The 15,503-nt window shown below is 36.1% G+C and overlaps 1 protein-coding gene, 1 non-coding gene and 1 pseudogene across 3 annotated transcripts; all 3 read right to left on the minus strand.

Moving 5' to 3' along the window:
• Positions 1-2,843: 2,843 nt before the first annotated feature.
• On the minus strand, positions 2,844-4,648 carry LOC104102205 (aldehyde oxidase GLOX-like; annotated as a pseudogene).
• A 400-nt stretch (positions 4,649-5,048) lies between these two features.
• Positions 5,049-11,031, minus strand: LOC104102206 (E3 ubiquitin-protein ligase RGLG2-like). 2 transcript variants are annotated; one of them, XM_009609857.4, is made up of 13 exons: positions 10,891-11,029; positions 10,596-10,659; positions 9,431-9,663; positions 8,410-8,494; positions 8,161-8,301; positions 7,971-8,084; positions 7,768-7,865; positions 6,557-6,636; positions 6,371-6,476; positions 6,133-6,260; positions 5,784-5,964; positions 5,468-5,524; positions 5,049-5,384 (listed from the first exon to the last, which is right to left on the minus strand). In XM_009609857.4, the coding sequence occupies exons 3-13, from the start codon at positions 9,656-9,658 to the stop codon at positions 5,304-5,306; spliced, it is 1,299 nt and encodes a 432-aa protein (XP_009608152.1). In that variant the 5' UTR covers positions 9,659-9,663; positions 10,596-10,659; positions 10,891-11,029; the 3' UTR covers positions 5,049-5,303. The 2 variants fall into 2 exon arrangements, with proteins under 2 accessions (XP_009608152.1, XP_009608151.1); XM_009609856.4 differs by lacking the exon at positions 10,596-10,659 and having other exon boundaries at positions 10,891-11,031.
• A 4,083-nt stretch (positions 11,032-15,114) lies between these two features.
• Positions 15,115-15,221, minus strand: LOC117278223 (small nucleolar RNA R71). The gene has a single exon (XR_004508555.1). It is a non-coding gene; the product is annotated as a small nucleolar RNA R71 (small nucleolar RNA).
• Positions 15,222-15,503: the final 282 nt, after the last annotated feature.

Below are 15,503 nucleotides of genomic sequence, written 5' to 3' on the forward strand. Positions count from 1 at the left end.
GTTACTGAGTGGTTCGCCCGTGCCAATAAGGCACCGGGTGCCAGCCACGCCTCCCCATGTTTGGGGCATGACACTTTTATTAAGAAAGAGTTAGCTTCTAAGCAACACCATTTAGCATTCGCATTCCAAATCGGGAAAGGGCCGAGGAATGTACCTAAAAATCAAAAAGAAAAGATAAGATAGAAAACGCAAGTACACAAGGATAATTTCTAAAATTATTTCAGGAAGATTAAAAGAAATTTGACAAACAAACGAAAATAAATTCTAGGACAAAAGTAAATGGCACCTAATACATAACAATGATTGAAGACAAGGGTGAGAAAAGTGAGATTGATCTTGTAAATCGACAGAGTCATAGGTAAGTTTTGAACTTTGTAATCATTCATATGAATTTTTCAACACATATGACATATAGACACTAACATGATTATTGATATTGGGTTTTTCTATGCATTTATTATTACCCACATTCGTGACGCAATTTTTTGATGATTAACTATATCATAGGCAGATTAGTATTTTTGTTGAAAAATTAATTCAAAGTTGTAATAGGAAACCTTAATTATTTAGGATTTGATATTTGCTAGTTTATTTCATGTCTACATATGATTTGTAGTTAGAATTAATATAAGAATAGGCTTTCATGTTTCTAGTTGAAATAAGTTTCATACTACTATAAATAGGGATATTAATAGCTTATTTTATTGCGTGGAGATTTGTGATAGTTGTAGAGAGCTTTCAGAAATTAATAATAAAATATTTTCTTTCAAATTGGTAACAGAGCTTCTACGATCTTGTGAGAGAATCAAATAGCTTCTGCTGTGGGCGGGCGGCACTAGGCAATGCGTGCCGCTCGTCTGGCCAAAAATATGTTGGCAAAATTATAGATAGTTGTCAATAGAATTAAACTATTCGATGAAAATTTTCAAAACAGATTCAAGAAAAAAAGAAAGTTTAAAGAGGTGCAAACAAATATGGCACAAGAGGAAGAAACTCTTCTCTAAAAGTTGGAGAGAGGTTTAAAAAGTTGGAAGTTGATTACGTGCTTCAACAAATTTGAATGTTGGTGACAAAGTGCATGAACGAGTGCTGAAGGCAAGTGCTTCAACAAAATTGGGTGTTGATGACAAAGTGCATCAACGGTTGGTAACAAAGTACATCAATGGGAGTTGAAGACAGGTGCTTCAACAAAATCGGGTGTTGATGACAAAGTGCATCAATGGGAGTTGGAGACAGGTGCTTCAACAGAATTGGGTGTTGGTACAAAGTGCATCAACATGAGTTGGAGACAGGTGCTTCAACAAAATTGGGTGTTGATGACAAAGTGCATCAACGATTGGTGACAAAATGCATCAATGTGAGTTGGAGACAGGTGCTTCTACAAAATTGGGTGTTGGTGACAAAGTGCATAAACGGGAGTTGAATACAGGTGCTTCAACAAAAATTGGGTGTTGGTGACAAAGTGCATCAACGAGAGTTGAAGACAGGTGCTTCAACAAATTAAATTGGATGTTGGTGACAAAGTACATCAACGGGTGTTGAAGACAGGTGCTTCAACAAAATTGGTAGTTGGTGGCAAAGTACATCAACGAGCGTTGGAGACATGTGCTTCAACAAAAGTGAAAGTTGGAGAAAAATTCTCCAATACAACAACAACAACAACAACAACAACAACAACAAAAAAGTCAGAAGTATACAACTTTGAATTATGGGAGAATGTTGGAAAACTAATTCAAAGTTGTAGTAGGAAACCTTAATTATTTAGGATTTGGTATTTGCTAGTTTATTTCATATCTAAATATGATTTGTAGTTAGAATTAATATTGGAATATGCTTTCCTGTTTCTAGTTGAAATAGATTTCGTATTATTATAAATATGGATATTAATAGCTTATTTTATTGTGTGGAGATTTATGATAGTTGTAGATAGTTTTCCGAGATTAATAATAAAATATTTTCCTTCAATTTTAAATCGAAAAAACCTTAATATAACGTATAACTACAAAATAAAAAGTGAAAGAAAGACAAAGAGCAAAAAATTTACCTTGAGAGCTTGGAACATAATATCCATATCTGCCAGACTTCAAAGCTGGCCAACCACAGAGTCATCAAAGTAATAGATAAATAATGGTATCGCAAACTAAACTTATCATTATTTCGTAAATTCAAACAAAAACTCTTGAAGAAGAAAAAAGTAAACACCTCTCATTGATCTTCATTTGCTCTTCGAGTTTCTTCATTATCAAATTATCATCTTTATGGATCTACATCTTTAGTTTATCATTCTTAACATATATTATCATTATCATATAGTAGTAATGGACCATAATTGTGGAATAGAGAAGGTTGTAACGGTCCGTAACATTCATTGTTGGGACCGTTTCTTTCATTAATAGGCGGATATTATATTGTATAAAGAAAATAGCACACAAATATGAAAAAAGGGATAAAAGCCCAAAAAAAAAGTAAAAATTAGATAAATAGGGCCAACTCATCTCCTATTGTCCCAACTTTATATATATAGATTGATATCATTTCGAATCTCACCTTCTCAAACTAGTGTCAACCTTTAAAGTTAAAACCCACTTTAAATATTTCTGAATAATTTTTTTTTTGAAAAGTAAATAAATATTTCTAAAATAATTGTAGTTGGAGCTATTGGAGATTTCTTACAAGTTCATGAATAATACTTGCAAAGAAGAGTAATATATTTCATTGATGAATAATAAAACTAGTAATGACTAATAAGAAGGTAATATGATCAATTAGCATGAACTGACTAGAATAAATCATTCCTAACCAAAACAAAAATAAATTTCTGAATGGTGTATCAGCATTAGAAACCTTAGTTTATTTTTTTCTGTTTTCTTTGGTTGCCTGTATATATCATTTTCCATAGGATTATAACTTCCCTTTGTCCTTTTCCATTTCTCTGAGGTAGTACACTGTAGGGGGAAACCAGATGATTAATTCAAGTTGAAGCAGCTTTCGTAAACTTAACCCACTCAGAAATGCTAGGAATTCCCTCATTAACAACACTAAGCAAATAAAATCCAGAGGGTGCAACATTAGCAGAGGGAGGAGCTTCCACAGTAGCATTCCACCATCCATTCTCATCCCTTACCATATGTTTGCACCTTAGTCTCAACTACCTTTGATTCATTGATAAGGAATGAGTTGTAAACGGAGGCGCATATGTACTAAAAGCTAGTAAATATTTACTAGGCTTGCTCCCCAGCGAAAAACGAACCATAAATTCGTCACCATAGGCAATTCCTTCCTTGCCATTGCTATCAATGGACACAATATGAGGCCTTTGATGACTATATTTCCTGTCCATATAATCCGGGACGAATGCCTGTAACCGGAGTTCAGTAGGGTGACTTACATTTTTGTAAATGTATTGATTATTTGGATTGCTTCCAGCAACTAGTACACTTCCATCAGGTAGAAGTACTGCTGATGAACGATACATTCTCGCGATTCTAGTGGATTTCAGAACAGAAAACCTTCTGCCAAGAGTCCATCTTCCACTGATGCTTATGTCCAGTGATCACCATTCTTCCGCAACTGCTTAGACCTGTCAAGAATCTGCCTTGTCAAGCAGCTGCATTCGCCGCTGAAGCTGCCCCTCCGCATATCACATTACCTCCACTTTGCAGAACCCATCTTTGTGATCCAGTGGAAGAATAACTGATGAACTTGTGCTTGGATAACTCCTTGACCCCAACCCATGAATCTTTGGGAATTTCTTTACAACTTTGTTTTGCTTGTAGTTGAAAAGAATGGAATCCATGTTGGCAAAAATGAACAAATTGCCATCAGAAGAAAGGTGAACAATAGGATAAAGATTGTTTCCACCTTCATTTCCATTATAAATTTGATGCAAGAAAGGAAGATCAAAAGCCTTTTCATTTGTCGATATCTTTGGTACAAACTCATACGTAAAGGACCTTCTCCCTCCAACAACAATGATCCTGTCATCCGCGGGGAGAATTTGGCTAGAAGCAAACCAACGGTTTTCAGACAAGTGTTTCTTCCCCACCCTCCAATCACAAGTAACACCACTTTCACAAGGCTCAAAGTAGTGAATTCATCGCGAAGCACCTCCAAAGCCACCTGATTGAACAAGATGGAACCAGAAGAGGAAAAAGTATCAGAGATGAGATTCAAATGCCTAACATTGTTGTTAGAAATGCTGCACTCAACAGAATGAGCATAGCAAGTTGAGTCTGCCAAGTCATCGCGAGTGCCCTCGCATCTTGTTCCATTGAACAGATGACGTAGCTGCAGTCCTGATTGGCCCGACCCACTCCGATCAAATAGTATCACAGTGTTCCAATGTGTTAAAACCATATGCACACCGACTACTCCCGTGTTGTTCAGCAGTAGCTTCCATGTCCCTTTTCCTGCAGAGAGGGGCAACACATCTTTTGCTCTACACGAAATAAGACAGTGCAGTAAAAGAGCTGCAGTGACGCAGCAGTAGACTAGAATCTGCGAGTGCTGCTCCATGAGAGAAAAAGCTCAAGAGAAATTTGTGTTGAATGCATTATTATGGTTTTGAAGGAAGTGTTTATATAGGGAATTACGCAGAAAGTCATGCAAATGAGCAATCAAATACTAATATCCTACTAATCGAAGTCAAATATTCAACTAATCGTAGTCTATCAAAATGGTTAGGTAGTTCTTGCCACACGAACCTTTTGTGTGTCAGTGTTCATCCACTAAGAGAGGGAGCACCAAACATTCGTTTACACACTCGAGAGTCAAGACTCATCCATTCTGCCAGAAAGTTTATACCTCAATTTAAAATTGTGACTTCCAAGATGACTTATATAGGAAAATATACAGAAAAAAAGAGGCTTAGAAACTTGATAACCGTCGAATCTCACATAAGAAATGATGGACATAATGATGCACAGAGAAGAGATAACTTCCATATATCCCTTTTCTACTCAATCTAGAAGCAATTCGTCTAAATTTGTGTGAAACTATTCCTCAAGCAATGCAACCGATAAGTCATTGAGTTTGTCATTGAACACAGGTGAAAGCAGAAATTATCTTTGCACATTGAGTACCAGTTTCAATGAACAATGAGTAGCCTTAAATAGAAACCAGAAATTCTATGTACAGGGCAAAATACTGAAATGTAACATCTCTAATTACAAAAAGACATTAGATACTGCTGACAAACTGAGATCCATCAGCAAGAATATAATTTAAGAAACTGCTCCCAGTAAACATAAGAATCAGATGCTTTCAGAATAGCAGCAAATTATTCTTCCGCCATAAGAAGTGATTCAGTAAAGTCTTATCCTAGTTTGAATGCTGTCCCGACAGATCGGGCACAACTGCAGATCTTGCCCACATTCACAACATGTCTGCAAATAAACGAGATTCTGTCAATATATGTAGTTTTACTACTGCTACCTGAGAACGAAATTGAGAATCTGTACAAGTTTACCTGGTGTCCACAACCAAATGCCATGTCCTTTGGATTGGTTATGCAGATGGGACAAAGCTGTCAAATCATGAGAGGTGAAACAAATTGTTAGAATAAAATACTCTGAATTATGTCAAAATATGGAAATAAAACATCAAAAAAGGAAAAAAGAACAGAATCAAAATCCATTTGAAAAGGTAAACAATGTAAATTGATATTTGACAAAATTGGTTCAGTATGAGCCCTTCATGGTTTAAGTGGTTATCAAGAGCTGAAGATGAAAAAGAACAAGCATCCAACCAGTAAAACTCAATCAAACAGAAAAAATGCTGCTTACATGATTATCTGCAGAACTTGCAGGATGACTTGATCCAACAGCCGAATTGTGTCTGCTAGTGCTAGTAGGCGCACTCGGACGGTAACTATTGCTTTGTGAAGGTTTTGATGTGCCAAAAGAAGCTGCACCATAGTGCGGAGGGGGGAGAGGAATCCTGTCAATTTCATTTCCTCTACGAGCACTGCTCAAAAAAGGCAAACCAAATAAGAAACAAAATGACCACTGAAGAGTGAAGTAGAAAATCAACTGAAAATAAATTCCACTATCAACTTTTCAGACGGATTTTTGAGTACTATAAAATTTCAGTGTCCACTAGTAGCAGATTAACAAATGGGCATTCAATTTGTACCCCAGAATGTTCAGCTCCAGAGTTGCTTTGTACTGAGAAGGTATTTCCATCAATGCTGCTAAGGCAAACTCTGCTTCTTTCCGGGACCGGTCCACAGTTTTTGACATGATATCTGTAAAATTAACAAACTGAAAATAACAAAAAGTTGATGAGCAAACCAGAAACTTAAGGCAATAAGGGAGAACAAATCAATACCACCATCAAGGACAGGAAAAGAAGCAGCGTGGCAGTTACTTGCCTGGAAATTGTCAAAGGCTCGAGCAGGGATATTGTCATCAAATTCCCTCATCATGTCCCATGGCCCATCTCCAACCCCAACTAAAATAATAGACAAGGGATATTCACTGCAAATAAACATAAAAAAAATTCAAGAAAGATTTGTAAAATGCTAGTGAAAGAATTTTAACAGAACTGAAAAAGTCACCTTGCTTTCACAATTGCTTCAACTGTTCTCTTCTCTTGAGGGCTAAATTGCCCGCGCTCAGTATCTACACTTCTTGTAACCTGTAATAGTCTCATTTCAATTTAGATAAGCCGTCAATAAACCATTTTAGCTGGAACTTGTTAAATGCAACATTCACATGTTAAGGGGATTGGTCTGGTCATATTTTGTGTTGCTTATAATCATGAGTACTGACAGATTCATTTTTATTGCCAACAGCGATAAAGCCTTCAGTCTCATGATAGGTCATATTATCGGCAAAACACAGAAAAAGTTCTTCCACCAAAATTTTGTGGCAGTCAAAGCTTTATGGATTGTTTCTCCTCTTTCATGTATCTCTACATAGGACTGCGCTAGCTGAAATATAGACAGTGTATGTCACTACCAATCTCTCTTCTACTGCTCTAAAATTGAAACAATAAGATACACGCCCATACAAAATGGAGAAGGCACAAAAGCTCACACATCTCAAAGTAAACCACTGTCTTAAATTCTTTCAAGAACCATGATATGCTCCTTTAAAGGCGGATATTTGGCATAAAAACTTGGGACTTCCATTTTCAAGATCTCTAAAATATGTGAGAATTAAAAGGGTGCAATTGGAAGAGAATCTGAACACAATTTTGAAAGCTGGACATTTTACAGCGTGATGGTCCTAAAGATTACCACAACCACCAAACAGCTTTACTGTTATTTAAACTTTCATTTAGGTCGTGGAATTATCTACTTCGGTTTGGCATAGCCTCCAACCCAATCCACTGCTTGGGAGGTGACATGCACAATGTTAAGGGTGGAAGGTGGATACCTTTGATATCTACTTCCAGGCTTTGCTTATCCTTTGAACAGTCAATCACTGGTTGCGCATACCACTCACAATGCGCACGCGGGCAAGCATACACACACACATATTCTTTTCTGGTACAAATCTGAAGACTTCTTTTTAACTAAAGCTCTCCACTGTTATACACTTTCGTTTATGATTACCCAAGATCAAATTTTAAACCATTTTCAAAATCTCATTCATCTGTTTTCTTTGTAGAATGCAACTACTCAACTGATTTGTAAACAAATAGACTGCACAAGCATGAAACATTCATATAAGTAGTATTAAAGCACTAGAAACTAGAAAATACACAATGAATCAGCTGATAAATATTCCATATTTTTGTGTTATAGCGAAGCAGCATATCTACCTGTCCATCCGCTATTATCAATAAAACGTGGTACTGGCCGCCACTCTGCTCAACAATAGTGATTGCCATTTCAATAATAGGAGCAAATGATGTTGGTCCTGTAAAGATGAAAGTGTCACGAAGCAGAAGAAGAAATGCAGAAGTATACCCACTGCAGGCAATCAGAAAAAAAGCAAATACAAAAAAGAAGACTCAAGCTACACCTGCAAGCCGTAATTGAGGAACCAACTCTCTATATCTACTCAGTACTTCCTCGAATCCATTACAATATTTGTCATCCGGATAGAAACCAAAGACTTCTTGGTCATGTGTTGAGGCTGCCAATGACACAATCATATAAGACCTCTGTGATTTAAAAAGGTCCAATCAGAAATTAGGTGTTTAGAGAAGTACCATCTCCAAATCCAAAACAAGGAATCAGGTTGTCCTCATCAAATTTTGATAGTGTTCTTCCAATGATGGATATTGCTTGTTCATATGGATTTTGCTGATCCCCAATGTGATGCAAACTTTTCCGGTGGAATGACCTTGCACCTAGTTCAGGAGCAGATTAGATGGAAAGTGTTGTAAGTCAAATATAAGTATTCTCATTTTTTTTAAAAAGGTCAAATATAAGTATCCTATCACAAATTGAAGTATTACCAGTCCACTCATTGCTCTTGGTAAAATCAATGCCAACAATTAAGTTCGAAGACTCTAGCCCGGCACGTGCAAGGGCATCAGTAACCTAGAAAAGAAAGTCAGTCAAGCAATATAAATAACCGGATAAAATACCTACCTCATAAGTTCCATAAGATGAAAAAGTAAATAGGTTCGATAAATAAAAAAATTCAAACTTCCTGAGTCAAAACATTCAACATGACACAACTAGAAGATTTGGTCCAAAAGAGTCATGGAAAAACCACATCAGCAATAATTCTCAATTCTAGTGACAAAGTTAATTCATGTTCACTTGCCAATAAACTTAAATGTGGCACCATATCAAGAGTTTGATTGACAAAATAATTCACCAACCATTTTATTTAGGATAAGGTGCATTAGCAGCCTATAGTTGACAAGCAACAATTGACATGCTCAATAAGATTACTTTTTTGGTGCAAAAACATATATATGTGCAAAGTTAGACAACAAGTTGCTTCACCAAAGATAAAAGTAGGATACAGGAAGACATTTAGACTCTTTTTCCAAGAAGGGAGCAGAATAACTACGAGGATCGAACATATTGACATAAAAAATAACTCGAATCAACTAGTTAGATCTGACCATGGTATCCAGTACAACCAAAGCTTGTAATGACTTATCTTTTACATATGCATATTGTAATCTTACAAAGCAGCTGCGAACAGAATTTAGATGCGAGTGGCAGAAAAACATACAGGTATACTATTGCATACTACCGCATATTTCAGCATGAATTAACATAAAACTGATGCCATATTCAAAGTTCATTACTGCATTTGTAACGTCCACAGATGACAGCATAAATATCTTGATGCGGAACGTGAAGAACAAATGCTCACTTTCAGCATGACCAGAAGCATTATGGACTATTGTTAACAAATAAAACAGGTTGAGGAGATTATGGTCGATATTCCAAAGTATCATAAACTTGCTGAAGTGTTATCCTTCTACTCATTTATAAATTGAAAGTGTTTCACTTTACCTGCTCTATGCTGTGGTAGTCATCATCTATCTTAGAATATTTCCTCTCAAGCCTTTTCCTTGACTCAGGAGGTGGACCACCATATGTTTGACAAGGAGGCGGCGGGGGATAATTGTAGCTTGGTTGAGTATATGGTGACTGCGGATAGCCTTGATAACCTGAATATGAACTGGACCCAAATGATGCATATCGACCAGTTGTTGATCTTTTTGAACTCTTGCCACCCATGAGATCTATAGACCAAATCAATTCTTTTAACAACGAACTTTTAACACATTTATTGGCAACAAGATATTAAAAATGAAAAGTGACCAAACTTAAAGGCTAAGACTTACAGTTAGACCAAACACACTCCTAACAAGTTGCATTTCACATAAACCACGAAAAAAGTTTGATGAGATAGGTAAAATTTTATCCAACAGTAGTAGGTTGAAAAGAACACCAAAGGCTTATCTAGGTTCAACCTGGTAACCACTACTAAAATGGTCAACAGAAGAATGTGCTGAAGTTTGCAAGTGAAGAAGCAGGAGGATTAATAGCTGAAATTAATCATAAGGGAGCAAAAGATGATATTGGTATTAAACAGTGCAACACTAGACTGTTGTAAACATCAAAGCTCTTCGGGGCCAAGCCTGTCTGGCTCATTGTTGTGTGATTGCATCGGTATATGTTTCTAGTTCGGCCCAGCCAGGATGTTCACCAACCAATCATTAAGATCAACCAAGAAAAACTGATATTTGAGTAACTGTCACAGGACTAGTCATGTATGAATATAAGTTCAATAAAACTTATATCTTTCAAAAGTTGATAACTAAAATTCGTTTTCGACATCAGGTTTCTTTTATTGAATCGGTAGTCAAAACTAGAACAAATGTTTATATATTACCCATCCTATAAACCCCTTCCCGAACCCTCTACCCGTCAAAAAGAAAGAAGAAAAAATTGAAGAGGAAATAGAAAACCCCAAGAAAATTTGTTAAAGCGGCAAAAGGGAAGGGAAAACTTCTCTCTACCCCCACTCCTGACTGGTTAATTGCAGGTTATAAGATGAAACAAAGTTGAATAATGTAATAAGATATTAAATAATATTGCCAAATTATAAAATATAAATCCAAGATTACCAAAATTAAGCCAAGAAACACTTGAATTTCAAGTAACAACGTGCCTGTAATTTGTAATATCTGTCAAAGACTTCAATTTGAGTCCAATCTTTAATCAACACCTTTTTGCTAACATTCAGGAAGTCAAAATGTATAATCAGAACAACTACAAAAACCCAATAACAGACTGTTTTGAGACATATTCAGCTCACCCATAATTATATAGAACCAATTAACATTACAAACGTATATAAAAACGGAAAGACTCATATCAATTAACAACAAAAGGGTCGTCCCAATTTTAGCAAGAAATTAACGCAAACAAAAAAAAAGAAAAATAATTAAGAGTGTATGTGGCACCTGTTCAAGTGCCGCTTGGTTTTTGCTGCATTACTTGAGATTCCTGAGTCTGTGTGCTGAATTCCGGGTAGAAGAAGCGGGGCAGAAAAGGTGGGTTGGACAATGAAGAAGCTTTTGCTGTTTAAGCTTTTAGGAGTAGTGGACCAACGCTTGTTTTTCTTTTTGTTTTGTTTCGTAGCGCACGTCTCTCGTTTACTTGTACACAGGTTGTTTCTCTGAAGTTTCTCTAGTTATAGTGTTATACTTTTCTGTTTCTCTCTTAAATGGGATAACTCCGAATTCCCAACAGATCACTTGGATTTGGTCTTTTTATACCTTGTATATACTGTATCCAAGTCCTACTCAAATTAGGAGGAAAAAGAAGGTCCTATCCAATTTTGGTAATATTTTTACCTTTTTCACAATATTGTTAGAGGAATAACAGGAATCACAATCAAACTATATGACAATTAATTATTCTGCAATTACAAAAATATTCCTTTATTTACGGAGTTAGGATTCCACTGTACTTCTATTAAAGGAAGTTAAAGATTTGAGTTTATGAATTTTGAATTTTAGAAAAGACAAGTTTATTTAGTTTTGAATAGAACAACAACAACCCAATATAATCTCATTAATGGACGTTGTTTCCAACGCATTCTTCCAGCTTGCTCTTAGGGTGACTCGAACTCACAACCTCTTGGTTGAAAGTGGAGGTCGCTTATCATCAGAGCAACCCCTCTTAGTTTTGAATAAATTATGTATATATATAAAGTGAATATAAAGCTTAGGTTAAAAAACTGTCAAACCGTAAGCAGAACCTTAGCTACATCCTAACATAAAGAGTACTAGTAATTAGATGTGGATCCAAGATTCAAGTTCTGTAAATTCAATATTTAAGATTCTTATATTTTTAAATTATGGACTCATATACATAAAAATTCACACATTGCACCAAAAATTATATCCGCCTTTGCTAGAAGTTAGGCATAAATACTTAGGGGTCGTTTGGTAGGGTGTATAAGAATAGTGCTGAATAAGTGTATTAGTAATGCATGAGTTACTAACGCAAACATTAATAATGCAATGATTATTTCTTATCTACTGTTTGGTGTGGTGTTGTCACGACCCAAAATCCCACCACAAGCGTCGTGATGGCACTTAGTCTCTAAGACTAAGTAAGCCGATTATAATCATAATTCAAGCCATTTTTTTTTAAACATATAATTTGATACAATCTCACAAGACTGGTAATACTAAGTCACGAATTCTAACTGAATACATGGAATTATCTCGAGGATCTAATATACAATAATGTTCGAATAAGAAATTAACAGTACAATAAAATGGAAAGACTCCAAGGGACTGCGACGACCAAGCAATCCTACCTTGAATCCTTGCGATCATACTCTAATCTATGTCCGAATCCAATATCTCCAATACCTGGCTCTACACAAAAATATGCAGAAGTATAGTATGAGTACACCACAGTCGGTACCTAGTCAGTATCAAGACTAACCTCAGTGGAATAGTGACGAGGTACAGTCAAGACACTCACTCGTTAAATAACCTGTGCAATATAACATACAAAAATAATAGAAAATAAATAGCAGTGATAGCAACACCAATCAACTAGTGATTTAAACAGCAAGGCAACAGGAACACACTAAATATTGCTCAAACGAATAATAAAGACATGTACAACCAATTAATCAAGTCCTTCAAAATATACATCTTTTATCTATAAGTTTTTCAATAAAAGTCTCTAGAATATAATCATTTCCAATAAATATATTTCGAATATACTTCCTCCAAATAAATATCTTTCCATTATAATTCTTTCAAATAAATATCTTTCGAATATAATTCTTTCAAGTAAATATCTTTCAAATATAATTGTTTCAAGTAAATATCTTTCAAATATAATTCTTGCAAGTAAATATCTTTCAAATATAATTCTTTCAAATAAAAATCACCATGTGACACCTCATTTAACTTCCCTAGTGTGAGAAATATATCTAACATATCACAATCAAATGGCACGGCAATACCTTCGTGCATTTGTCTCATTCTCACCCAATATATATATATATATATATATATATATATATATATATATATATATATATATATGAGAAAAGTCAATAACAATAAAAGAAATAAAGTGGGAGACACACAATAAGCAACAACAACTACAAGTCACATAGAAAACATAAGTGCACAATGATAGTAGGCTATATTTACGCAATTTAGACACTATTTATACTCTAATTTAGCAGCACTTTATTGATATTTGAATACTAAAAGATAACAAAATGCTCTAATTAGGAATTTTATGCTTTGCAGAAGCCACTCCGAGCTAGGAGGAAGCGAAAGAGTGTTTTGGAGTCAATATGGAGTGTGGAAGGCCGATCGAAGGTTAGCCTAGTCGAAAAGGAGCGAGAAAAGCAAGCGGGGAGGTCCCCTCCAGGTGTGCGGCAACGGAGTTGACCGCGAATTGGACCGCACACTGGAGGCAGAACACTGGCTGAAATCCGCAGTTGAATCCGCAGCCGCGGACTGGCGGACGGAGGCCAACAACTTAGGGGAAAATTATGTAATTTCTAAGGCAACTAACCTAAACCTATATGAAGCCTAATACGCCCAGAAGAAAGGAAGAGCTTTTTTTAGGAGATTTTGGAGGCAAGAACAAGAGAGAGAAGACGGAGAATTTCCTAAGAGTTTTCATCTTCTTCTTCTTAGTTCCATTGTTGATTATGAATTGTTATAGTGAATTTTTATCCATTAGTATGAGTAGCTAAAGCCATCATCTAGAGTTGATGGAACCAATTGTTGGATGAAGTTTTGACTATGTTTAGATATAATTGAGCCGTTCTTATTCTATGATTGTTCAACTATGTGTTGTGTTTTGATTAATTGAAAGGGCCCTTGATTAATCGTGTCTAGTTACCTTGTGTTACTTGAGAAAGAACACTTACTTAGATTGTTGTTGAACAACACCACTTTCGGGTAAGTTAAAAAATTAATTACTTGAATTTAAAAGCAGGGTTAGAGATAACGAAGCTTTGGTGGGATAATTCCGAGTTGCATAAATTATTAACTAGAGTAGTTCGAGAGAATACTTCTAATAAATTATCGTAATTGATCGAGAGATAATTACGGTAGCCCGGAACTCATAATTCTCATAGAGTATTACGGCGAGATTATAGCTAACGTGTCAGGAATTAGTCCAGCAATTGGGAAAATCAATAGCCCTAGATCCTTTTAATCTTTGAATTCAACCTTATTCTTGATTATTGCTAATTTTATTGTCATTTTTCATTAGATAAATAAATTCCACTTATGCTCTATTAAAAATCTTGCATCCGGAAATTGTTTGAGCTTATCATTAGCATTGTTAAAAGTTGTAGTAAATAGGTTAGTTCCCTGTGGGATTCGACTCCGGACTTGAATCAGATTATATTTGTTGCGGTCGCTTAGTCCTTTTTACAAGGTATAGTTGGGCGTGATCAAATTTTGGCGCCATTGCTGGGGAACTAACGGTGTTATTTATTACAACTTAGAAGAATTGCTAGGATTCTTAGTTTAGATCAACTTCCTACGGTGTTAAAATATTTCCATTGTAATTCTTACGTTTGAACTCTTCTGTGACTCAGGTGTATGCCTAAAAGCTTTTTGAGGACTGGTGAACTTTTTGAAGGACTCTCAGACCCCGAGAAAGCATTCAGGGTATTGAATCGTGCCAACAAGAAGAACAAACGGTTAAAACAAAAAAACCAACTCGAAAGTGAAATGGACAACGTGGATGAAGTCAACGTAAACAATCGGAATAATCGTGTTGACCCAAACAATAGAATGGTGGCACCTCTTATGCCAGAAGCTGCTCTTTATGATTGGGCACAACCAACTGCTGATAACCTGGCCACCGTCATTGCTGTTCCTCAGATACAAGCGGAGACATTTCAGATTACCAACAATATGCTGCACTTGTTACAGAATAAGGGACTGTTCTCCGGTTCATACATCAAAGACCCACAACAACATCTGAAGAACTTCCTATCAATTTGTGTGACTTAAAGACAACCGAATGTGACTCCTGAAGCAATTAAACTACTATTGTTCTCATTCTTGGTGACTAGAGAGGCTCAAACTTGGCTGAATTCACTCCCAATAAACTCCATTGCTGCTTGGGAAGAATTAGTCAAGCAGTTCTTAAACAAGTTTTTTCCTCCCAACAAGACTGCAAGGCAAATTGATGAGATATTGCAGTTCAGGCAGAAACCGGCTGAGACCTTGCAAGAAACCTGTGAGAGGTTTAAGGGTATCCTAGTGAACTGTCCACACCATGGCATTCCAGATCAGATGCTAGGACAGAGATTCTACATGGGTTTGGCAGACAGTTTGAAGGCCAATGTAGATGCTTCAGCTGGGGGTGCATTTTTGAGCAAAACGTTCACAGAGTGCAAGATTCTTCTCGACAAGATGGCTCAAAATTCAGGTTGGATGACTAGAGGTATGACACTTACACCAATAGTGCATTCTGTTGCTCTTGACCCAAATAATTCCAATGTAGAGAACATAGCCACTCTCATGATCCAGATGAGCTTACTGACAAAGAAAATTGATGAGATGGG

This window comes from Nicotiana tomentosiformis, chromosome 3 (genome assembly GCF_000390325.3).
Source record: "Nicotiana tomentosiformis chromosome 3, ASM39032v3, whole genome shotgun sequence".
NCBI lineage: Eukaryota > Viridiplantae > Streptophyta > Magnoliopsida > Solanales > Solanaceae > Nicotiana > Nicotiana tomentosiformis.

Coding starts and splice junctions, on each gene's coding strand:
- LOC104102206 (XM_009609856.4), bottom strand. CDS start 9,658: ATGGGTGGCAAGAGTTCAAAAAGATCAACAACTGGTCGATATGCATCA. Junction 8,495..9,430: donor ACTACCACAGCATAGAGCAG/GTAAAGTGAAAC, acceptor TTTCTTTTCTAG/GTTACTGATGCCCTTGCACG. Junction 8,302..8,409: donor CAAGAGCAATGAGTGGACTG/GTAATACTTCAA, acceptor CTCCTGAACTAG/GTGCAAGGTCATTCCACCGG.